General features: G+C 43.9%; 1 protein-coding gene across 4 annotated transcripts; it reads right to left on the bottom strand.

Moving 5' to 3' along the window:
- Nucleotides 1-2,865: 2,865 nt before the first annotated feature.
- On the bottom strand, nt 2,866-23,428 carry LIPN (lipase family member N). Of its 4 annotated transcripts, none has more exons than XM_019794268.2 (12): nt 23,392-23,428; nt 20,661-20,775; nt 19,710-19,786; nt 19,305-19,423; nt 18,607-18,724; nt 16,433-16,631; nt 14,500-14,609; nt 11,829-11,965; nt 9,720-9,860; nt 8,380-8,451; nt 7,796-7,867; nt 2,866-4,213 (listed from the first exon to the last, which is right to left on the bottom strand). In XM_019794268.2, the coding sequence occupies exons 4-12, from the start codon at nt 19,410-19,412 to the stop codon at nt 3,980-3,982; spliced, it is 1,191 nt and encodes a 396-aa protein (XP_019649827.1). In that variant the 5' UTR covers nt 19,413-19,423; nt 19,710-19,786; nt 20,661-20,775; nt 23,392-23,428; the 3' UTR covers nt 2,866-3,979. The 4 variants fall into 4 exon arrangements, with proteins under 4 accessions (XP_019649827.1, XP_034518283.1, XP_034518284.1 ...); XM_019794267.2 differs by having other exon boundaries at nt 3,980-4,213; nt 19,710-19,791; XM_034662392.1 differs by lacking the exons at nt 19,305-19,423; nt 23,392-23,428 and having other exon boundaries at nt 20,661-20,702.
- Between the last annotated feature and the right edge of the window lie 525 nt (nt 23,429-23,953).

Raw genomic sequence — 23,953 nt, 5'->3', positions numbered from 1 at the left:
CTGCATTGTCCACAATAGCCAAATCATGGAAGGAGCCGAGATGCCCTTCAACAGATGACTGGATTAAGAAGCTGTGGTCCATATATACAATGGAATATTACTCAGCTATCAGAAAGAACGAATTCTCAACATTTGCTGCAACATGGACGGCACTGGAGGAGATAATGCTAAGTGAAATAAGTCAAGCAGAGAAAGACAATTATCATATGATTTCTCTCATCTATGGAACATAAGAACTAGGAGGATCGGTAGGGGAAGAAAGGGATAAAGAAAGGGGGGGTAATCAGAAGGGGGAATGAAACATGAGAGACTATGGACTATGAGAAACAAACTGAAGACTTCAGAGGGGAGGGGGTGGGGGAATGGGATAGACTGGTGATGGGTAGTAAGGAGGGCACGTATTGCATGGTGCACTGGGTGTTATACGCAACTAATGAAGCATCAAACTTTACATCGGAATCTGGGGATGTACTGTATGGTGATTAACATAATATAGTAAAATAAAATTAAAAAAAAACTGAGATCCTGCAGTAATTGTCTTCCTTTGTCTGATGTATCTCCCTTAGCATAATGCCCTCAAGGCCCCTCCGTGTTGTCACAAATGGCAGGATTTCCTATTTTCTTTATGGCTGAATATTATTTTATTCTGTGTGTGTGTGTGCGTGTGTGTGTGTGTGTGTGTGTGTATGCCCCATTTTGTTCATCCACTCATCTGTCAACGGACACTTGGGTTGTTTCTAAGTCTTGGCTGTTGTGAATAATGCAGCAATGAACGTGGTTGTGCAGATATCTTTTTGAGTGATTTCTGTTCCTTTGGATATATACACAGAAGTAGGAGTGCTGGGTCAGAGGGTAGTTCTATCTTCTCATCTCAATTTGATGGTTAGAGTTTATAAAAAACACAACAACCCCCTTCCCCCAAAAAACCCCAAAACATTTTCTCATCTCTTGCCTTAATTTTCCAAGTAATTTTGGTCTAGGGTCATATAAACATGACTTTCTCCATGGTGTCCCAATGAAATTTATATACCATTTGAACACATTTATACAGATATGTGCTGTCAGACATCCTGGATTAAAATCATGACTCCTTCACTTGTGCAGTCTTAGGAAAATTTGACTTTTCTATCTCATTTTTCTTTGTGCCTCATGTGACCATATTTCTATCCCATAGGCTTATAAATTTTAAATGAGATATTTTCTATAAAACTCTTAGCAAAAAATAAACTACTGCTCAGACCTATCATAGTCAATACATTTGCTACCATATGCAGAGCAAAAAATTTAAAAAGTAGTGGTATTGGTAAAAAGTGTTCTTTTCTTCTGTACTCCACAGCTTGTCAATTTCAAGTAGAAAAGCTGAGGGTATTTAAAACATACTTTTTATTGAAATATACATAACAGAAAAAGTGCACACATTGCAAAGGTATAGCTTGATAATTTTTCAAAAGATTTTACTTATTTATTTGTCAGAAAGACAGAGCACGCACAAGCAGAGTGGCATCAGAGGGAGAAGCAGGCTCCCTGCTGAGCAAGGAGTCCAGTGCAGGATGTGGGACTAGATCCCAGGACCCTGGGATCATGACCTGAGCCCAAGGCAGACGCTTCACTGACTGAGCCATGCAGACGCCCCATCTGTGTGATATTCCTTACAGCAATGTGAGTAATTACAAAGGATCCTAATCCATCTGAATCTGTTAATAATGAATTTCCATGGAGTCTGTAATAACATTTCCTATGAGCATACAGAGAAAGGTCTCTGAGATATACTAAGCGATCCAAGCAAGATGTGAAGAAGTAGGTAGAGCATGGTACATTTAGGTCAACAAACCCAACGAGTATCTATGAATCTATTTCTGCGCGTGCATGTTATAATCCATAGAAGGCTACTCAAAAACACGGGTAAGAGTGAATTGTCTTTGATGGGGAGACTGGGGGCAGGCTTGGCAGCGAATGGTATCTGAAGCCAGCAGAGCTACAAACATGGAGCTGTGATTTAGCAAGTCCTCTTGTGCTCTTGGGACCTAGCCGGTGAAGAACAGAGTCCTGTTAGCAGCTAGTTCCAGAATGAACTGGTGTGTGGAGCAGACCAGGACCCAACCCACAGGGCTGACCCAGGCCCTGGCGACCCCAGCCGAAGACAGAGCCACCCCAGTCAAACTACAAGGCTGTGAGCATGAAAAAGAAATGCTCATTCTCGTGAGCCACTAAGCTACTCAGGACCGCTTGTTACACGGCGTTCCTATAGCAACAGCTGAATATGATACATCCTGTAGGAGCTCGCTCAACTGACTGCCACTTAGCTGGATTCCTGTAGTTAGCCAATGGCTCCTTTTCTCTCCGTGGATAGCGAACTGATGTCCAAAGCCTCTTAAAGATTCCACCATGGCCACAGCTTTCCACTCCTTCTACTTGAACTGTAAGCTTCTTAAGAGTTAGATACTTGTTCTCAGACTGACTTAAGCCTGTTCTATTCGTTAGAATAGTTACATTACTTAATGCATTTTGATGAATTTGGTGAAATGTGACTTTAAAAGACTGTATTGTTTGTATGAAAACTACATTTTTCAGTGGGTGTGATATGCAACTGATAAATTTTTGAACACTACATCTTAAACTAATGATACACTATATGTTGGCTAACTGAATTTAAATTTAAAAAAAGGAAAAAAGAAAAAAAAGAAAAGTACATTTTACTCTTCAGAAAAACTCCATAAAAGTCACTAAAAACTGATCAACTTAGATGGTCTGATCTTGAAAAATAAAAATCATACAAATATGGAAGGATTTGCACTTAAAATGGCTCCCCAAGTGTTCTAAAATTGTTATTCCTTTGAAAGGCATTAAAACTAAGGTTAAAAAAGATGATGTATGAATTATTTATTGAAGAATGGTTATGTGGTATTTGACATCCAACAGACCCAGGTCCTACATACAAATATTAGGGAGCTAATTTACATTTCCCTGTTTTGAATTAACTGTGGGAGTTATGCATGTGTATCATTTATTTATGATTCCTTGAGGATTCTAAGCAGTTTTCCGTTAATGACATCTTCATAGACGGTAAAGAACTTTCGCAAGTTTCCATTGCTCAGGAATCCAGAAACAGACACAAAACTTCACGCTACTCTTGGAATCCGTACTGAGTCCTAGAATCAACGCCTGGCATCATTTAGAGAATGAAATAGAGCGAGACTTGGAATAGTCCTAGTGCCTCCCTTGCTGCTTCTAAAATAGGCTTTCTGGAAGCTGCTTTAAGTGTCACTTGGGTGCAAGCAATGGTATAAATCCCACTTTGACCATGAAGACACTGCTGGTGATCCGTTTAACTTATCTTTAAATCAGAGATAATTATTTCTCATGTGTTGTAACTTCAGAATAATCAGTAATCCAGCATATCCTACCTAGTCTTTGCCAATTTTGTCTCTCTCTCTATCTTTTTTCCTAGCTTATAACAGTAAAACGGGCTCCCAGAATACTTCAATTGTGTTCTTTTTTTCCCGTGTGCTGTTCTCTTTCATGCTGATGTGGGCCGCAGCTGATTTTCATGGCCTGTGTACAGACGGCCGTGACGACTCTGGCCCTGACTGTGATTTTGAGTAGGCCCTGGGATCATGGCCACCCAGAAGATATTCCCAAAGGGCTGCCTTTACAGAGCCTTTCCTTCTGGGAAATTGACTTGCATTAGGAAAGGGAAAGGCCTCTTTGCACTACTCTCCCAATGCGTATTTCGCAGAGATGAAAGTGGGGTCTAGCCCTGGCTGAGGGGGACAGGTGGGAGATTTCAGGTGCGTGCATTCCTTAGCCGGAGAGCAGCGCAGCTGAGATGATTCCTCGCCGGACGCCGGCTAAGGGAGCCCCTCGGCAACAGCACACAGCGTGAAGGACGCTGGAGAAGACCTCCCTGCCCATCGGCCTCTTTCCCCACGCCTCCCGTGGGCCCGCAGGCAACTTGTGACCAAGAAGGAGGGCGCTGCAGTCAGGAGCATGACTTCATCAAGGCTATGATTTTACTGTACAGCCGCTGAGGGGCGTCCAGGCCCCAGATGAAATCGAAGTGGTTCCAGTCAGGCAAGAGGTCAAAGTACCGGAGATTCCTGATTTGGGGGATTACCCTGGCCACGTCCTGGAGCGTCACAAGGACGTCATTGCCACCAGCCCACATGGCAGTCGGCACCTTCATGGCGGTCAAGTCATAGAGAGGGGGACGGCTCTAGGAAGAGAGAGAAAGAGCGTTCAGGAAAGAAAGCTCCTCACAGCATCAACTGGGTTCAGATACGCAGAGAGGCGATTAAAGGAGCATTTACTACGAACGCAGTTCTGTCAGGCACCGAGGGAAGTAGAAAGATCACCTGCAATGGTCCGTGCCTTCAAGGCAAGATTGGTCAACGGACATTTGCCTACCAAGGACGGTGTGTCAAATGCCACGAAATGCTCCCCCAAAACAATGGCAGTCAAGGCAAAGAAGGAACTACTCCTGACCGGGGGCTTCCTAGAAAGAGGAGTCATTTGAAACGACTCTTGAGGGATGGTTGGATTTTGCCAGATAGGGATGAGCGGGGTAGAACTTCCCAGCACGTAGCAAGAGTACGTACGGCATGGTCAGGATGGCAAGTGAACCCAGGGAAGAAACTGTGTGAGACAACGCGGTAGGATGTAAGTTTGGAGACAGGCAGTCAAGGTCTAGGCTAAGGTATTTTGATATCTTTTGGAAGTTTGGGGGGATGAAGCAGGGTCATTTCTCAGAGCTCTGTCTTAGCGTGACTGTAGGGCCATCAGTCTGGGATGCCTTGAGGAAGGAATAGGCTGGAGGTAGATCCTGGAACAGTCTAGACATGCAGTAGGGAAGGTCCAGAGAAGGGATAATTGAAGCTATACGGATGATTCTATTCTCCAAGGGAGAAAGGGAGAGGAGTGTGAAGAATCTTGGAAGAAGTTTGACAATTCGTGAGGGGGGAAATAGAGAGTAGCCAGTGTTGATGGAAGACAAAGGAAGCAATCAAAAAGGGAAGGGAAAACTCAAGATCACTGCATCATGGAAGTCCAGGTTGGAGGAGTGAATGGCACGGGGGCTGTGGGAGCTCACAGAACATGCATTTGAAGGCAAGAACAGGCCACTGGATTTGGCAGTCAAAAGCCACAGGCAACTTTAAATAAAGTAGCTGTAATAGAAAGATGAGGACCTAAACTACATTTTCCAGGGTTCAGGAGTGAGTAGAGGAGGGAAAGAAGTGGAGAAACTCAGCCCTTTTAAATATTAAAAAATGTTGATTAAAATCAGAGGGACAGAATGATGAGTGAATAGAATCTGTAGGTTGATGGAAGGTTTTTTTGTTTGTTTGTTTTTCATAAGGAATAGCAGTTCACTTAAGAGGGTGAAAGGAGCCAGGAGGAAGAGGAGAAGAGAAGAGATGGGGCCAAGAGCACAGGCCCGCAAACTTTGGAAATAAGTGGGCCTTCATCTTCTGAGAGAGGAAGGAAGAAGAGAATCACGGGGACAGAGTCATTTGAAGATAGGTAAGAGGGGCGTTAAGAAATTTCATTCATGCAACAAGTACGTGTTAAAGGCCCAGGAAGTGCCAGGTCCTCTGCCAGGTAAGAAAACACTGGTGAACAAAACAGAAGGACATCTCTACCCTCATGGAGTTTATACGGGTTAGTCCCCTTATTCTTGATAAAATTCAATGGGCACAAAGATTGTGCTGGGAACTTAGGAAGATGGCAAAGTAATGAGGCTAGAATATAATAAAATTCATTTCAAATGACCTAAAATCATACTCAAATCAAACAGGATCAGCCTGGACTCAGATTGGACAGCTAGCTATTGAGAAGTTCTAAGGACACTGACACACTTCCATACTTAAGTCAGCACCGCTGTATCTTTTACTCTTACATTTTATTTGTCAGTTTTGCCTCAATAAAGCTGAAAAGGAAAGAGCTTAGCTAACAATGGTCTTAAGTGTATGGTTGACATTTTTGTTTCATTCTCTTGTAAACAGAAACAATATATAAATATAATATACTCATTAAAATAATAGAAGAAAAGAGAAGTATGTCAAATCTAAATTGAGAGCCTCCTTCATTCCTTCAAGTTCCCCCAGTTCAGTTTGCCTTTCCTCCCCTCTCTGAAGGTAATTCTTTTCACATTTGTTGTTGCTCTTTATTTGTTTATTTGTTTGTTTTTCTGGCCCTATTCTAAGCATTTGCAAAAATATGCATCTGTGAATATCTATGGTTTGAGGGACAGGGAAAAATTTGGGGGGGGGTAGTGGAAACTTCTATGTCTTGATTGTGGCATAGTTACACGAATGAGTGGATTAACCAAAACTCATTGAATTGGAAAAATTGTGAATTTTATTGTATGCAAATTACACCTTAATCAAGCTTAAAAAATAGTAAAGAGATACATAGCTCTCTTAGTTGTCTTAATGGCTCGTAAAATCATTTTTCTAACAATTCCATCCATTAGAGAGAAAATGACTGGTCTGATTGGCTGTTTTGATGCTCAGAAACTACTTAACTGATATTTGCACTAATGAATGGCCTTGAATATATCTGTCTGGGAAAACACTGGAAAAATTTGATTTCATGTGTTTGGTTCATATTGAGAAGCCCAGCTCCTGAATTTGAGAAAAGAAATGGTGGCAGCGGGATTTATTACAGGTGCAGGAGGGCTAAGTGAGTCTACGAGTTTTAGTGTGAAAACTCAGAGGGCAAAAAAGATGTTAAGGGCTCAACTCTTCAGGGGTGGATAACACTCTTAACTTTCATGTGAGATCCTGTATATTTTTTTTGTTGATATCAAGAACTGGGTATTCATTTTCTCTGTACATTTTTTTTTTTAGATTTTATTTATTTATTCGACAGAGATAGAGACAGCCAGCGAGAGAGGGAACACAAGCAGGGGGGAGTGGGAGAGGAAGAAGCAGGCTCACAGTGGAGGAGCCTGATGTGGGGCTCGATCCCAGAATGCCGGGATCACGCCCTGAGCCGAAGGCAGACGCTTAATCGCTGAGCCACCCAGGCACCCCTTCTCTGTACATTTTTACAGATTTTTGCAAAACAACTTTCCTTATTATACAGTGAACAAAACTATGTTAAAAACCACCTCAGTAGCACTGGGTAGGTCTTGTGTAACTGTAAATGAAAAAACAAGATTAAAAATCATGGGATAGGCTGGTGATGGGTATTAAGGAGGGCACGTATTGCATAGTGCACTGGGTGTTATACGCAAGTAATAAATCATGGAGCTTTAAAAAAATAATTTAAAAATTTAAAAAAATCATGTGAAATCAGCAATACTGAGAAGATCGGAATAAATGCAGTAAAATAGTGATACCTCTAGTGTTCTCTGGGTGGAGGGATTATAAACTATTAGAATTCCTTAGCATATCCTTCTTTTATTTCTATTCTATTTATTTTTAGATTTTCTGCAATGAATCCATAGTTAAATTAGTCACTTTTAAAAAAGGTCTATCGGGGCGCCTGGGTGGCACAGCGGTTAAGCGTCTGTCTTCAGCTCAGGGCGTGATCACGGCGTTATGGGATCGAGCCCCACATCAGGCTCCTCTGCTATGAGCCTGCTTCTTCCTCTCCCACTCCCCCTGCTTGTGTTCCCTCTCTCGCTGGCTGTCTCTATCTCTGTCAAATAAATAAATAAAATCTTTTAAAAAAAAAAAAAAGCTCCGTCAGTGAGAATGCCACCAATTGTCAGGTGGGATTCTTTTCACTGTCCAAAAATTTCTTATTATAGCATCCCCAAGCCCCTCTTCTGGGGCCATTCCAAGCAGCTCACCTGATTGTAGTGATTCATGTTCTCAGCTTCGCTTCCCCAGTCATAAGCTCTGAATTCATCAGATCCATAAAGCTGAAATACATGTTTTTTGGAAAAATGATCACAGTAAGCATCACAATTGTTGACAGCAAATCTTAGAAAAACACCGTGCACTGGGAAGAAAAGAAGGCTCCTGGATCACCAGAAGGATAGAAATACATTTTTACCAGTAGAAGCACAAGGCCAACAGAGAGGGAAGCAATGATCTCCCTCGGTTTGAAGGGACAGCTAGTGGGAAATCACGACTCCTCAGGGGAGGTCAACCCTGAGATAGTTCTCTCTCCAGGGAAGGTTCCATCACCTGAGGCTTTCCCGGTTACGTCTTGCTTCAGCTCGGGGTCTGTTTTACAAGCTCCGATCTAAGAGAGGGTTCATTTATGTCACCTACTGGTCTGTACCATACCTTGTCCTGTCCCTTAAAATCTGGGGAATCAAACCAAAGGCGGTGACAGAGAAAATACTGAAGCCAGCTTCGGAGCTTCTCAGGGGAGACCCGCTAACTCCCCCCTTTCCGATGTCCGGAATCTCCAGGACAAAGACACTACCTGTTTTATGTGCAGGATGTTCCGCATTGATGACCCGGTGGGAGCGTGGGACATATACACGTCCATTCGACTCTGAAGGCAAGTGAAACACAGTAAGGCAAACATCACCCGGTGAAAGATACTGTACCTCCCAGAAGCAGACAGCAAGTGTGCTACCAAGTAGCAAACCTATGCTGGGGTTTGGGAAATGACGAGGCCGAATCATGCAGGTAAATAAGAGCTCACGGCAGGGGCTTGAGCGTGAGTAAAGCGTGGGTTGGCTTCATTTGCAAGGGGGGGCGGGGTGCTGTGCGCAAGCGCGTGGGTGTTCGCTGTCCCAGATCCATGGGTCAAAACACCTGGGCTTCGGAACTTCGCTTTGTTAATGATGAGCTTTGTGAGTTTGGGTTTCTGTATTTTCACCTATTAAATGACCAAAGTAAAAATCATACTGTGCCAGGCTTTGGTGAGGATAAAATAAAATATTGCCGAAGAAAAGCTAAATAGAATCCCTCCCTATGTAAACAATTTACATCCTTTGTAAACAATATAGAGATGAACATTAGAGAGAGAGCAGTGCTCGGAATCCTGTGTCTAGAGCACTGTAGAAAGAAACTAATCAAGGGAGCTATTAAAATATTTACTTTTTAAAGAAGAACAATGGTTCCTCTTGTATTTTGGTCTGGCACAGCTTCACCTCTTGAATGGGGGCAGGGTGGGCTGGAGGAGAGCAGCCGTGCGGGGACCAGCCTCCCCATATCGGCCTCACTGGCTGCCACATGGAACGTGACCTAGCCGGTGACTCCACCGCATTAGCCCGCAGATGGACACTCCTCCGCCTCCTCGAACTCGCCGTACAGGAAACAGACTTGATGAGACAGGATTGCTCCTCTTCGGTGGGAAAGAGGGTCTATCTCCGTTCCATTCTGTCTTGTGCCTTCCCAGTGAAGTGGGGAGTTTTATCTGAGGCCAAAGTCACCCAACAAACGAAGGCACACAGGAAATAAATTCAATGCTTGTCTGGACTTCTCTTCTGGGATTTTTTTAAAAAAATCCTCCGTATTGGTTGTAAAATCAAATCGAATATAGTAATGGTGGCTGATAGTGAACTTGTGGAACTCTACCCACGATGGACATCTGTTTTCCTAAATATGACCGGGGATGGAAGGATGAACCTACCTATTCTTTCCCCCAGTTTTCACATCCATGGTCCGTTGGACACCCGATCTGTGCATAGCAAATCTCTGCCTTTGTTTAGAACAGTTTGTCAGTTTACGCAGCGTAATAGATAAGTCAAAGAGAGTCAAAGAAAAGCCAGAATCTCTTAAAACATCGAGTGGTCCCATAATTATTATACATACCATATTCATATTTTTCTTATTGGATCCAGCCCATAAGGACATAAGTTCACTACATATCACCCATAATATTTTATTGTTGCAGATTTTGAGGGCCGACACCTTTCCCGTCTTTAAAAATACACCTTTGGTACCAAAAACACCCTGTAAAGATAAACAATAATTATTCTTTCAAGAACTGTTTTCAGGCTTCGTGACATTCCCTTCATCCCAGGAATAAAGATTCTTGGAGATCTATTTCCATTTGTATTTGCTGTTTCTGCCAAGGAGACTAAGTCATTCGGGAAAAGGAACAATTTATTAATCCATCTCTATCCAGGAAGATCAACAAACATAATTTTTTTTTAAAGATTTTATTTATTTATTTGACAGAGATAGAGAGGGAACACAGGCAGGGGGAGCACAAGAGGAAGAAGCAGGCTCATAACGCCGGGATCACGCCCTGAGCCGAAGGCAGACGCTTAACGACTGCGCCACCCAGGCGCCCCCAACAAACATAATTTAAAAAGAGATTGCAGGAAGGCTTTTCAACCCAAAACTCGCTTCTCCATGGTGAAGCTTCCCTATTCGGTTCAGTCGGTGACGGCCTATGTTTCTCATTTCTCATTAACTGGCAAGAAAGGCAGAACAGTTTCTCTTTAAGGCCAAACATTGCCTTGACTAGGAAGGAAAAGCGGGGTCCCCTGCTACCCATGTGCATACCATCTTTTTAACAGCGTCCCAGTGGGGCCAGCACTTGGGCTAGAAAGTAGAGCATGGCATACTGAGGGGAGGGGACCACTGCACAGAAAATATCTGATATCATGGGAAGTAACACAGTTGAAACTTCGAGGGCATGGGAGAGTAAGCCTGGGTGGGGCTCTGACGGGAGGACTGGAGCTTCTGGGGACCACAGACATAAAGTGGTGGGAGGGGTCGGGATGGGACTGAAAGTGGCAGGAAATCTGACAGTAGGTAATAGGAAACCGAGATAAGCCTCAGACCCCACCTACGCCCACAAAGCCATACATATGTAAAAATGATGTATTTAGAGGTAGATGTGTCTGCCTCCTAATGTAATGTAACTAATTCGTCTGTCTGCTCAACTCTGCCCAAATGTAGAAAACTTCCCGAACTAACTGATGTCAACACACTTTGCCACAGAACTATCAACCACACAAAAGGGAACTTGTATCACCTGAGCTTACAGTCCACAGTACAATAAAACAATGCAGTAAAAATGAATGAAACCAATCTTTGGGCTCTATGGAAATTCATCCTTGTGTTAGCTTGCAAATATTTTTTTTTTCATTCTCACCCCTTCACCCTAAGCCAGGGCCTCATTTTATGTATGAATTACTGTGAAACACTTATCGGTCTCCTTGACTTCATTTTGCCCAAAATCCATTTTAGTGGACACCCCAAATCGAAGGGACAATTTTGCCCAAACACTATGTTTATTGTGGCAATGACTTTTTAGAGAAACAAAAAGCAAACAGAAAAAAAACAAAAACAAAAAAAACTTTTGATGGATAAAGTCCCAGATCCTCAATTGGCAACTAAACTACTTTTTCAACCCCTGGAAAATAACCAATAAATGTCTGACTGAATAATTGAGCTGAAACACATTTAGGTTTTGGAATCGTAGCTTTGGTAAATTAAAGCATGCTCCCCTACGGGAAGGGGTGTGTTATTCAGGCTTATCTAACATCAAAGTCAGAAATGCCAGGGATCATATGGAACTTGAAAAATGTCTTACTTTTGGGCACTATGAATTCACTGACCTGCCCAGCGGAACAAGAACGGAACGAGAAAATTGTGAGTGGATTTTAAACTGACATCGCAGTCACCTCGGCTAGGAATTCTAATACACGCTCAGGTCTGTTAATGATTTAGTATAGTAAATTGTATATGGGAATTGTAGACATGCATGTGGGTACAGACACACACATGCACACACACACGGACACACACACACACACAAAGCACGTGGTCACAGAATCTGGTTTCTACAGATTTCATGTAAATTTCCTACTTTCCTACTTTCGCTTCATAATAGATTTTGAAATAATTAAGGAGCTATGATCCAAAATGGGATCCTCAGAGACAGTTTAGCGAAAATTAGGAGCCTACCTTGATTATGGAATTTGGAAGTAGAAAAAAACTGGTAAAAATGCCCGTGGGATATTTGAATGAGACCACAGGACCCAAGGCAAAATTCATTTTGATTCTTTGTGCCAGTTCAGGCATGGTGGAAAAGGCTACAAACCCTAAGAGAACAGAAGACAAGACAATCTTGTAAGAATCAGAAATACTGAGGCAATGTCTCTACTAACAGAAGTGGGACTCTGCTTTGACATTTTATCCTTCTATTGCAATGATCCTGCGGGTGAATTGGGAAACTGTTCTGAGTTGTTCTGCAAAGATAATCTGCCTTCAGTCCTTTCTGCTCTCAAGTGTTCATTTTCCTCGTATTCCGGACAATTTGACTTGGTTGGGCGGAGCGAGGGATAAGCTGCTCAAGTCACCACCGCCCAGGGGCCCTGGGGACGGCTCCCCCACCCCCACATGGGCTAAACGCTGGCAATGCTCTCACTTTACCGCCAACCCTGAGATGCCAGGATGAGTCACAGAGCTTCCAGAAGTAAACACTTGGTTCATGGGAGGTGAACCAATCGGTTCTTTATGCAGTATTATCCAGTTATTCCTCAGTTTTTTTTTTTTTTTTCTCACAGTGCAAGGAGATTTCATCCCTCCCAGGGCTTCCCTCACTGGATGCTGACCAACCTCCAGAATGTTCCCTGATTTCCCTCAGGCCTCTGTGGTCCTGGCAAGGACGAGTTGTCTCCATTTACTCTGACTTTTCAGCAAGAGCATAGCACACATTTCTAGCCCTGAGAGGATGAGGGCGGAGAGCTGCACGGGAAAGTCTGTGGAGTGTCCGTGTATTTTGGTTCCCTGAGATGACTTCCTGGGATCCGGCCACTTCCCCCGCCCCCCGAAAGTCTTGTTGAAACATTGAAACCATCTTGGCCAGAAAAAAAAACTGACTTTGTATGAATTGGCTGAGCAATACATACATACATACAGAGTGAAACTGTATAATACCTCCCCCTGGAAGATCTCTGGGCGTGTGTGGAGGGGAGCTGTTCTGTGCTCACACTGACTAGTAGGGCGAGTAGGAGCCTAGGTTGCTAAATGTCTTGCAAAGAGTGAGTCCTTCCCACGTACCAAAAATTGTTCTGCCCAAAATGCAGAGGATGTTCACTAAAAATTCATGCCCTAAATGCAAGGCAGAGCAATGCTGATCCGATATTTTCTGTTTTCTTTGCTGATCAGATATAAGAGCATATCTATGTCCTGCCCACTTTTCCAGACCCCACTGAAGTCATTCCTTCTCCATCCAGTTCCTCCATATGTCCAACACCCCCTCTGGGGAGTCAGACTGACCTGATTTGATTCTGAGTTCTGCGTGAAGAGAATCTGTACTAAGAGACCCTGAACAATCCACTTCAATTCTTTGAATTTCTGTTTCCTCTTCTATGGGATGGAAGCCATCATAGAATTGCTGTGAAGCTCAGACAGATTGTGGGAAAGGTCCTGAACACAGGACCCTAAGCATAATAAAGACTCAGTAAGCGTTAGCTAGGATAGTATGATTATTTGCCCATTAGTGGCAGATTTTTTTTTTGTCTCCTACTAGATCTTTGATATGCTTTTAGAATATGTCCTGTGATGTTCACTGCCTGTTCCAAACGTAACTTTCTCTCAGTATGAAGCCCTGACAAACACATAGCTGCTGTTGATGATAATGGTGATAAGGAGACAACTGTAAGAATATTTATTGTTTCTTGCACAGCTTCACCCAACTAAAATATGCATTTTCACATAATCTCTTAAAATCAGAAACTTTAGCAGAAGATCACTAACAAATGCACAGTGTTCATAGTATGGATTCCTCTAAATTTTTATTTGGAGCTGGATTTTTTATTTCTAAAAGATCTAGTAAATCATGAAGAAGTCCATTTTCAAAGAGTAGGATCTTGGACTTCAAAAAACTTGCTACATAGTGCTTGCATTTGATTGCTATTCCATAAATAATAAATCGCACTGTAAATAGATAAGCCCAGTTGATGTAGGCTTTTGTGTTTCAACTAAAAAAAATGTGACCATGGGGTGCCTGGGTGGCTCAGTCAGTTAAGCATCTGCCTTCAGCTCAGGGCGTGATCCCAGGGTCCTGGGATTGAGCCCCGCACCAGGCTCCCTGCTCAGTGGGGAGTCAGCTCCTCCCTTTTCCTCTGTCCCTCCCCCTTCTCACGTGCTTTCTCTCTCAAATAAATAAATAAATAAAATATTTTTAAAACAGTGATCGTGCATTTTCAATTCATTCAAATATAAGTATAACCTCACCCTTTCACTGTTTTTTAAATCCCAAATGGGGTGTGAGGAAGGTATGATTGACACATACTTAATCATTCTTCAGGGATATTTCATGTCATTAGGCTTTACTATTTTAGCACAGTGGGGACCTAGAAACTTACTCTTTGGAAATACTTTGGATTTGGGGCACATGGAAATTATTTCCCCATGACAAAAGTGTTGTTGTAACCAGAAAAGGAGGAAAGAGTGCCCGACACACAGTCTCCGAAATTCAAGTTCACAGTCACTTCGGGTGCTAGGACAACATGTGCAGCCCAGGATGGAAAATTAAGGGCACGGTAAATGGCAGTGACTCAGTCCCAGTCGAAAGAAGTGCTCTCGTGAGGCTCTGACTCTTGTAAAACACTGACGTTTGTAAACCTACCTATCGTGGTGCCAAGTGAGTGCCCGATGAAATACAGCTTCTCCTGACCGGTTTTATTCACGATGAAGTCTATTATTCCTGGGAGATCGTATTTGGCCATTTCATCAAAACTGCAGAATAAAATGGGAGCTTGTAAATACTCGCTACTAAGTTTAAACTCAGAGCACCTGCTCACTTACTTTTTACACACCGAATTCTGTGGCGTTCACTCCTTTGGTGTGCATTTCATTATTTATCCAGTTACCTGTAGGCTAGTGTAGCTTTTGTTTGCTGCATTTGTATGTGTCACTGTCCAATCACAGGCTGATTTCAAGACTTGAGTGTACCGTCTGGGGGCCAGTCCTACCGTCCCTCCTCTTCTTCCCCTTCCCTTTCCCTTGCTTTGCCTGCCTCTTCCTCAAACACCCACAGGGCACTTCCAGACCTTTGGGCCATTTCACACTCAGCTTTGGAAACAGAACTGGTTGCCAATCATGATTCTAGCTGAGAAACTCTTGATCAATCACTTAAATGCTCTCAGCTTCAGTTTACTTGTCTGTGAAATGAACATAATGCCTGCTCTGGAGCAGGGCGGCTAAAGGGATTGGATGACAGTCAGGTCATGACTCAGGTGCCAGCTGGCACTCAATCAAATGCACCTGTCATGTTTCTTTCCATATTAGAGATATGTTCGATATCTACCAAGATGCCATAGCACCAGTTCAACTGGCATGAACACAGGAGAACTAACAGATTTATGTAATATTTAGTGGAGCCAGGTGTCCCATGAGCTCGAAGCTTGCTTATGAAAAGGACAGGTGCGGGAATCTGTAGGCTGACACTCCCGAGTAGAGGAGAATTCTTGTGATGTCTTATAGTAAACAAGCTCCAAGCTGCCAGCCAAAGACCAGAGACACAAAGTATTTCCTGAGGTTTGCTCTGGCCCGAAAAGCTCTGACCCTAACAATTATTCCATCCTTGCTTCATTCTCAACCTGTCAGTGGTGGCTGAATGTTTCATTACTATGGTAGGAATGCATACTCTGTTCTAGCAGCAGGCTTGCAAACTACTAGGGAGTTTAGCCTTGCAAAGGGAAGTCTCTTGCAGGCATCAGCCTGTCTGTCCTCTGGTAATAGCAGAAAATACTCTCAGTAAAAGAAGCAAGCTGCATATGAGAACATTGTTCTCCATTGCCCATTAGCAAGGTTTTAAAGACCTCATCTTAGGGGCGCCTGGGTGGCACAGCGGTTAGGCGTCTGCCTTCAGCTCAGGGCGTGATCCCGGCGTTATGGGATCGAGCCCCACATCAGGCTCCTCCGCTATGAGCCTGCTTCTTCCTCTCCCACTCCCCCTGCTTGTGTTCCCTTTCTCACTGGCTGTCTCTATCTCTGTCGAATAAATAAATAAAATCTTTAAAAAAAAAAATAAAGACCTCATCTTAGCGTTCTCCTGAAAAATGGTATCCGATAAAGTCTCAGCCAGTTTCTCTAAATGAATGTAGTACTGTTACACGTCATCTCTGCAAAACTGATTGTCCGAGAGAAAAGATCTGCATTAGCAGCCCTAGAATGAATAGAAGCTTCTTGAGGGCAGGTAATTTGCTCACTCTTGAGTGCTCAGGGCCTGGAACTGTACATACAGTAGACACTCAGCAAACATTGGTTGAATGAGTGCATGCACCGGTCATAGGAATACCCTGAGCTGTCCCTTGGGATATACTTATAATGTATAGTTTTGGATAGAATTGGATGTTAAAATCATCTTGTTAAATGATATAACGTGCTTATGGGAGAACCAGTGGAAATCTACCTTCTCGCTATTTCTCTGCTTTGAGATATTAGTAGGAACTACAAGAACTATGTGACTTCCGATGTCACAGATCACTGTTTACATCATTCACACTATTATATTCAAAGAACTTGTCTCAAACTTTCTTCATGATTTTTCCATTTACCTAAAGGCCCAGAATTTTTCTTCAGTCACTGAGAGTGTTCTGTGTCTTCTTGACCAAGTGTTGCCCCGACTGTTTCCCATCCAGACATCATAACCTGCATCTGCTAGAAGGAATCCAAGGCTGCCATTGGCATAATTCTCCAGCCAAGAGGCATTGTCTGCAAATAAGGCGTGCTGCAGATATACGACTGGCCGGGGTCCTGGAAGGAGGGAGGAAGAGAGAGGAGAGAGAGAAAAATTTATGACAAATAGAGCATCTCAGGAACATGATAGAAACTGCTCCCCACAGACCCCCCCCCCACACACCAGATGAAGCAAAAACCAAAACCAGCATTCACCTTTCCCCTTGTCATTCGTGCAGAGCGTGATAATCACGTAAGTTTCTCGAGCACGTGCATTATACCTGCTGCTATGCTGACGGGTGAACACACATGAGCTTGTTACAGTCTCGTAACACCTCTGTAAAGTAGCTATTGTTTTAAGGATCCTTATTTTACAGATGCAGAAACTGAGCTTTAAAGTAGTAAGGTAACCTTCCCAAGGGGCCACCCAGTTAACAAGGTGTGGGGCCAGCACGCAAGCCCAGTTCTGTTTCACACCAAAGTGGGTGTTTATAAACTGTGCTCGCTGCTCTGTGAATTCCCATTTGGGTATTTCTGGGGTCTGAGTTGCAGAGACAGAAAAATGATCGTATTTGATGGAATTCTATGCCTCTTCCAGGGAGGAAGAGAATGCGAGCAGAAATGAACAAAGACTGGCTCCTCGCCAAGCTTCTAGCCAAATCCCCAGCCTCTGCCCACCGGAGAGCATTTGAAAACCCCAGATATAATAGAATCAGCTCAACATCCCTCTGGTAACTGTCAAAATTCCCGAGGGAGAAGGGATTCAGGGAGATGAGGAGAACCAGCACGGAAGGTTCCAAAAGGCACCATACTTTAGTGGGTAAGAGCACGGGCTCTGGAGTCAGGCTGGGTTTGAATCCTGATTCTATCACTTGCTGTGTGTGTGACTTCAAGCCTGTTAGAGAGCCCGCTCAGGTTCACGATCTGTAAAATGATAACTAGTCATAGTACCGACCTCCTAGGGATGCTGAGAGATTTGTCGGATATAAATTCATGCTAAGCTTTTAGAATAATGCGCTTAATCAATGGTCCCTTTAGGGTTCCTAGCCCTCTCCCCTCAAGGCTGGTGTTGCCAGATTTAGCAAAAAATGAAAACGATGATTGACAGAAGACTCAGGATGCCCCGTTAATTTGAATTTCAGATGCAGGAGGAGCAATTTTTGTAGAAGTACATTGGAAAGTGGAACCTGTCCGAGGAACTGATTTGTTAGTGATTTGAAATCAACTTCAACTGGGGGTCTCCCATTTGTCTCTTACCCTCACCTATGTCCCACTCACGGTTTTCATTCTGAATCTCTAGAATGATGCCTTTCTTTCTTAGATGAGAGAAAGCCAAACAGGGTGATTTTAGCCGCCTCTGAATATGAATGGCAGGAGGGACGGTGCAGTAATGAGGTAAAGGATTTGCCCCCCAGCCTTCCCAGACACCTGCTTACTTTTCTCTCTTCCTCATCCCAAGCTTTTCCGTCACGTGTCCCTATTTAAAGAGTAATTTCGCTGCTGTTGCATGGCTGGCTCTTTGTGCTAGAATTCAGGCCTTATGAACACCATGCTCTTTCCTCCCACAAAACTTCTGTCTCTCTGATCAAAACATAGGCAGAATGTTCCAGTTTTCCTTCCGGGAAAAAGTTTCAGGAATGCCAGGGTCATTTAACTTACTTGATTTTTTAATCCTGCAGAGGGAGGCCTATTGATTCTAACAGGGGCAGGAGAGACTTCATGCAACCCAGCCGATCTCTTTGCAAGTGAGGAAATCCACTTTCCTGGGATGCGGCAATTTTCCACATGAGAAATCAGTCACCAAGGAAAGAAATGTTGGCCCCGCCTTTGCATTTACACGCCGACCAAGCAAGCCTGCTCGCTGTCAACAAGATCTGTCTTGCCCTTTGTGTTTTTAGGTTCGTGACTGTCTTCAGAGAATTGGGAAGGCATGAGACTCCCTGCTAACTATTTCGAGACCAGTCCAAGAGTGGAACCGATTCTGTTAACGGAGAGCCAGCACTAACTTGTGGTCATCTGCTGTCCCCCTTCGCAGGAAAGAGACATCTTGTACCTGTGCTCCCAGCACCTCTTCGTCCATGGGGAATTCTGTTCACGCTGAGGATGTAGCCATCCTGGGTGGTGACGTCATACTCCTCACTGGGGTAGCCATTATAGGTGATGATCTCACTCTGCCCAGTGAAAACACAGACGTTAGCTCCACATCGTCTCCAGACGTTATGGGAAGGAGCTAGAACAAAGCATCTGGTGTGTACTTATTGGGGTGAATTATCTGAAATTTATAGCCCCAGGTAACTGTAAAATCAATTTACTATGTGAAGTCTTGACAAAAAAAAATTAGCAGAATATTAAAAAATGTCTGCTATTGGCAAATTTGGGGGTGGGAGTGGGGGAGAGATAATACTTAGTATTGTCCCCTTCTTCTGACAAAACTATGTTCTCCAGCTGATTTTGAGACCCCTTTTAGTTTGGTAGAAGGCCAGCATATACATCATCTAAATGGCTTAAAATAAAAATTTTTACTATTTTTAAAATATAAATTCAAAAGAGGAGGTTGCCTATAAATTCTTTTTTGCTTTACATTACTAGAAAGTATTATTTATTCAGCCAAAAGGGAAGTTCTCCCTAGCTTGATTCTTGGAGAAATGTTAAATATCACCTACGTTTTATCTGTTCCCTTATCTGAGACTTTCTATCACAAGACCGTTCATCTGCCTTATGTGATGTCCTTTGGGACTTGGCATGACTTACAATATTCATCCACACTTCAGGATTCGCTTCATTTTCCAAATTAAAGAATCTACCAGCATTTAAAGTTCCACAGATCAAACAACAGGTTGTTGTTAAAAACAGCCACATCGTGGGAATGCCTGATGTAAGACATTTAATAATCACAGATTAATTTTACACATCAACGTTGCTTAAGAAATGAAAATAGTGCCCTACTGAAAACCGGACGGACATCCTAGGAACACTGAGAAAGTGTGGAAGGGAGCAAACACAGTGAGCTAACTCTGAGCAGGGGGAATCCCTTCCTCCCACAGAAACTGCTTTGACCCAATCCACTCCTTGCAAGACATTTAATCTAGTACAGAGGCTTATTGTTTTGGTTGTCCTTTAATCAAAGGTTTTCAGTTATGTTAAGTCTTTGCTCACCTGCAAATGGCCAGGATACTGGAGGACGCAGAAGACAGGTGTCCAAGCCACAGCAAAGGGACAAGTGGCGTTATCCTCTACTCTAACCGGTTTCCCACAAAACAAACAAGAACAATGAGCAGAGAAGCGGACGATTGGTTTCCAGTGACGGGATTATTTCTCTTGCGGACACCCAGAGGGGAAGGTTGCACATTTAAATGTGCGATCTCTTCCTCGGTGAGGCTTAAAAGCACCTCTTCCAAGACAGACCAACCTCATGGCGGTACAGATGCCCGTCTTGTGCCCCCCTTCATGGCCTTGACTTTGAGGTCCAGCCTCACCAAAGACAAGATCTCTGACCTTGGGCAAAGTTATTTAGCAGCTTTGTTTCTGGGTTTCCTTGTGGGTGAAATTAGAATAATAATGTAACCTACAAACTGTGGGGTTACAGGAAGGATTAAATGACCTACAAAGCAGTAAACACAGTAAGCCCTTTCACTGGTTTTCTAATCTGAGAATGAGCCAGAAAGTCACATCAGAGAGCTGTAACAGATTAATGACTGACTTCTAGAAATGTAGAGCTTTCCTTCTGAAGATTTTAAACAGCTTTCCATGCATTTGCTGTGTGGTTGAAGATGATTTTATATCCACAAATGTTATATCATTGAAAACATTGTTAAAACCAGTAACAGCTAACATCCGCGGAGCGGAGAGCTAAGCTTGTGCAGAGAAATGTTTCTAAATGCCTCAGGTGTGTTATTTAAATCTCAAAGAAACTCCATGAAGTAGGTCTCATCATCCTCCCTTTATCGATGAAAAAACCAAGTCTTAGAGAGATTTCAGATCTGCCAGGTCACGGAGCCTCCAGGTGTCAGAAGCAGATCTGGAAGGCACGCAGCCTCCCCACAGCACCCTTGCATTTGACCACCCCCCGCCAACCCTCCTCCAGGTTGTGACAGATTTTGATCTTACCCAGTTCAGCGAGCGTCCTCTGCTCCCGAAGAATCCGCTCTGATTAGGAACCTCTAAACTTTTGCATGTGACATCAGGCTGAAGAGCGAGATGTACTTGCAGCGACAGTTAGAAGCTAGAGAGAAGAGAGACAGGAAGCCCATGGAAGATGAAGAAACCCTGGGCTGTGGCGCCACCCAGGGCGTCTTCCTGACGCACTGAATGCCCTGATGCACTTGCAGATTGGGAAACAGTGGTCTGCAGGATGCCAGGTAACCAGTTGGACTGAACCCTTCCTGTTTCCTCGGAGTGCCTGACACTGTTGGGAGTGTTCAGCAGCACCTCCAAAGCCTGGCAGGAAATGGGAAGTCTGGCGGACGCAGGATCCTAATGGACAGAACCAGGCAGGCAATATCCAGCTTCTCAACGCCAGAGCAATTCTGTTAGGGTCAGACCAAGCCATGTCTGGAAAAGCCCTGATATCAACCGTGCAGTGTGAAGGGAGGGGATTGATTGTAGCTAAGTGGTGAGGGTGAGGCCGTCCTGACTCCCGGCTCCTGAGGCCAGGCAGGACCAGGTAGGCGAGCGTTGGAGGAAACTGACCCATGTGCCCAAGGGAGGCAGCCCTGCATCAGCTTTGGCAGCGGCCCTTGTGGGCGCTGAGATACAGACCAGTTAACCTTTACATAAAGCAAAGTAGAAGCAAGGGCTCCTGGAGGGCTCAGTCGGTTGAGCGTCTGACTCTTGATTTTGGCTCAGGTCATGACCTCAGGGTCTTGGGATCGAGCCCCGTGTTGGGCTCTGCGCTTAGCAGTGAATCTGCTTGAGATTCTTTCTCTCCTCTTCCTCTGCCCTTCCCCACCCCTGCATTCTCTGTCTCTCTAAAATAAATCAATAAAATCTTAAAACAAAACAAAGTAGAAGCAGAGGCCAGAGGAGAATGAAGACAACTTAGCTCCCCCCCACCCCCCAAACAATAGTGGAGGCACGTATGGCTCACTCTGTATTCTGTGCACCTCTAGGGCCCCAGCAGTGACTGACTCTCTTGGGGAAAAGAACCAGGAACAGTGAGGTCCTTCCTAGCTGGTGCCGTAGTTTCCGTTCTCTGAATCTGGACTCATTCTGCACCCCTTTCGAAAACAAAGCTATTACTCACGTTTGTCCAAACCCTAAGACCTGCTCTACTTACACGGGGAATTTCATGCCAGTTAGGCCAATACGGAGCGAGAGGTAGCACTCTGCTTGCTGGGCTCTGTGGGGGGATTATGGATTAGTCCGCCCTTGAGGCAAGACTCCACCTGACCGCCCAATGGCAGAGGGGTGAGGACCTGCTGGGAAAGGCGCAGGGCTTCTGACTTTCAAAATCACTTCAAACAGAACTTCAGTGGGCTCTCTGGGGAGTTCCAGGAGGCACAGTGTTGTTGGGGTTAATGTAGACGTGTGGTCACGCTCCGTGCGGAAATGGCATGAACACAGCTGAAGGTCTCCGGCCTGGACAGGTTGTAGAACACTGCAAATCTCAGAGCTCCACATCGTCGTCCTCTCAGAGCCCCTCGTGGTCGCATTCATTATGTTGAAACAAGTTAACAATGAAACACGTTGCAACTTCTTCCCTGGCCCTGGGAAATACTGAAACTATAGCTCCTGCTCTCCAGAAGCTCAAACTTTCCCTGCTTTTCTTCCCCCCAAAAGTTAGATGATATTAGAGCTGGAACAGAATCTTAGGCAAAATGGAGATTAAGGGGCAGCCTTTCTGAAGCCCGGTGGTGTTTCTGATACCTTGCTCCAAAGATCGAGTCGGTCTGAGCACGGTTTTTAATGACGGCTGCCCATTCAAACAGCCAGGCGGCTATAAGTATGTGCTCGAGTGTAGAACCCAGATCCTTGAACTTGGCGTCTCTCCGTGACGATGATTATTATTTTCCTTCCAATGTTCTAATTCAAAATACATTTGCTATTAATCTCATCTTTTTTTTTTGTTTGCTTCTTTCTCTCCAAAGACTGATTTTTTTTTTTTTTTTGTGACACGTAATTTTGGATCAAAGGGGGAATCGTTTTCCCTTGAATGCAACTTGAGGTTTCAAGTAGAAACGAATGAGAATTTTGGGAAAATAAATGATGAAACCTTACCCCCTTTAGACAGCTTTTGCCCTGGAATAAAAAACGTTCCACGAACAGGAGCACAGAGCCTGTTGCCCGCTCACAAGATAATTCACCTAATTCGTTCTGCCTCCTCCAATGCAAACAGAGCCGTAAGCATGTGTGTGTGGATGCACGCACACACACACGCACACGCGCACACACACACACACCCACGCACACACACGCACACACACACACACGCACGCACAATGACTGATTAGCACACTTTGGCTTAGGAAAGGCACTTTAAAGTACATTTAACAATTTTATTTCTTTACCCATAAAGCAGAGTTGGCCATTTTCGTGAAATCTATAAGAATCAATGCAGTTTCTGAGATGACCTATCAGAATGGGGCATGTTCTCCTTAAAGCTGGCTGGTGTCAGTGAATCGCCCTGTCAGCCCCACTAGACCGCACCCACCTCCAACACAGTATGGCTATAGGATAGAGAGGCGGGAGAGAGAAAAGGCAAGTAAAAAGTTCTATCGTAAATAACTGAAATATGAAAGGTTTTTGAAAAGAGGTCATAAAACAGCTTATTGAATGTACGCCCATCTCGATCCAAAATGGGCAAAGGAAAGATCACTTCCATTTAAAGAGAAGTTGTTACCCAAAGTGCAGGTGGTTGCCCTTGACGACGTCCACGTCCTGCAGGGGCGGGATCAGGTCTGTATTTGTGGCAAAGATCAAAGTTTGGGGGAATGAAGAGGAGAGGCCGTATCATCTAATAGGAGGAGATTGATAGCATCCTCCAAGCCTGTTTACCTGCCTAGCTGCTTACTTAATGTGCAGAATTTATGGATGTTATTCTCTACAGCTCATTTTGTATTTGAATTCCTGTAGGAGGTATGTTCAAGTGGAAATGCTTTTTAAACACGCACAGACATGCACAAACACACACACACAGAACACTTGGCCAGAAGTTTAAGTTGTATCTAGTTTTAGATACAGTCTCATCCATTTGTGTGGGTAAATGAAAGGCAACTGGAACGAACAACAAGATAACATTGGCTATTTTGATACATGATGCTGTTTCTTTTCTGAATTTTCTACTGTGTTAAATTGCTGTTAAATCACCTTCAAATCTCCCCAACCCCCTTGAAAATAGGTCGATGGCTTTGATTTCATCCCTCTCCTAATCACCACCATGTAACGTATTTGCCAGGTGAGTG

Source organism: Ailuropoda melanoleuca, chromosome 6 (genome assembly GCF_002007445.2).
Source record: "Ailuropoda melanoleuca isolate Jingjing chromosome 6, ASM200744v2, whole genome shotgun sequence".
NCBI classification, from domain to species: Eukaryota; Metazoa; Chordata; class Mammalia; order Carnivora; family Ursidae; genus Ailuropoda; species Ailuropoda melanoleuca.
This window is presented reverse-complemented; position numbering and strand designations above follow the sequence as displayed.

Coding starts and splice junctions, on each gene's coding strand:
- LIPN (XM_019794268.2), bottom strand. CDS start 19,412: ATGTGGCTGTTTTTAACAACAACCTGTTGTTTGATCTGTGGAACTTTA. Junction 18,725..19,304: donor CTGAAGTGTGGATGAATATT/GTAAGTCATGCC, acceptor TTCACTGGGCAG/AGTGAGATCATCACCTATAA. Junction 4,214..7,795: donor ACATGAATCACTACAATCAG/GTGAGCTGCTTG, acceptor CTCTCTTCCTAG/AGCCGTCCCCCTCTCTATGA.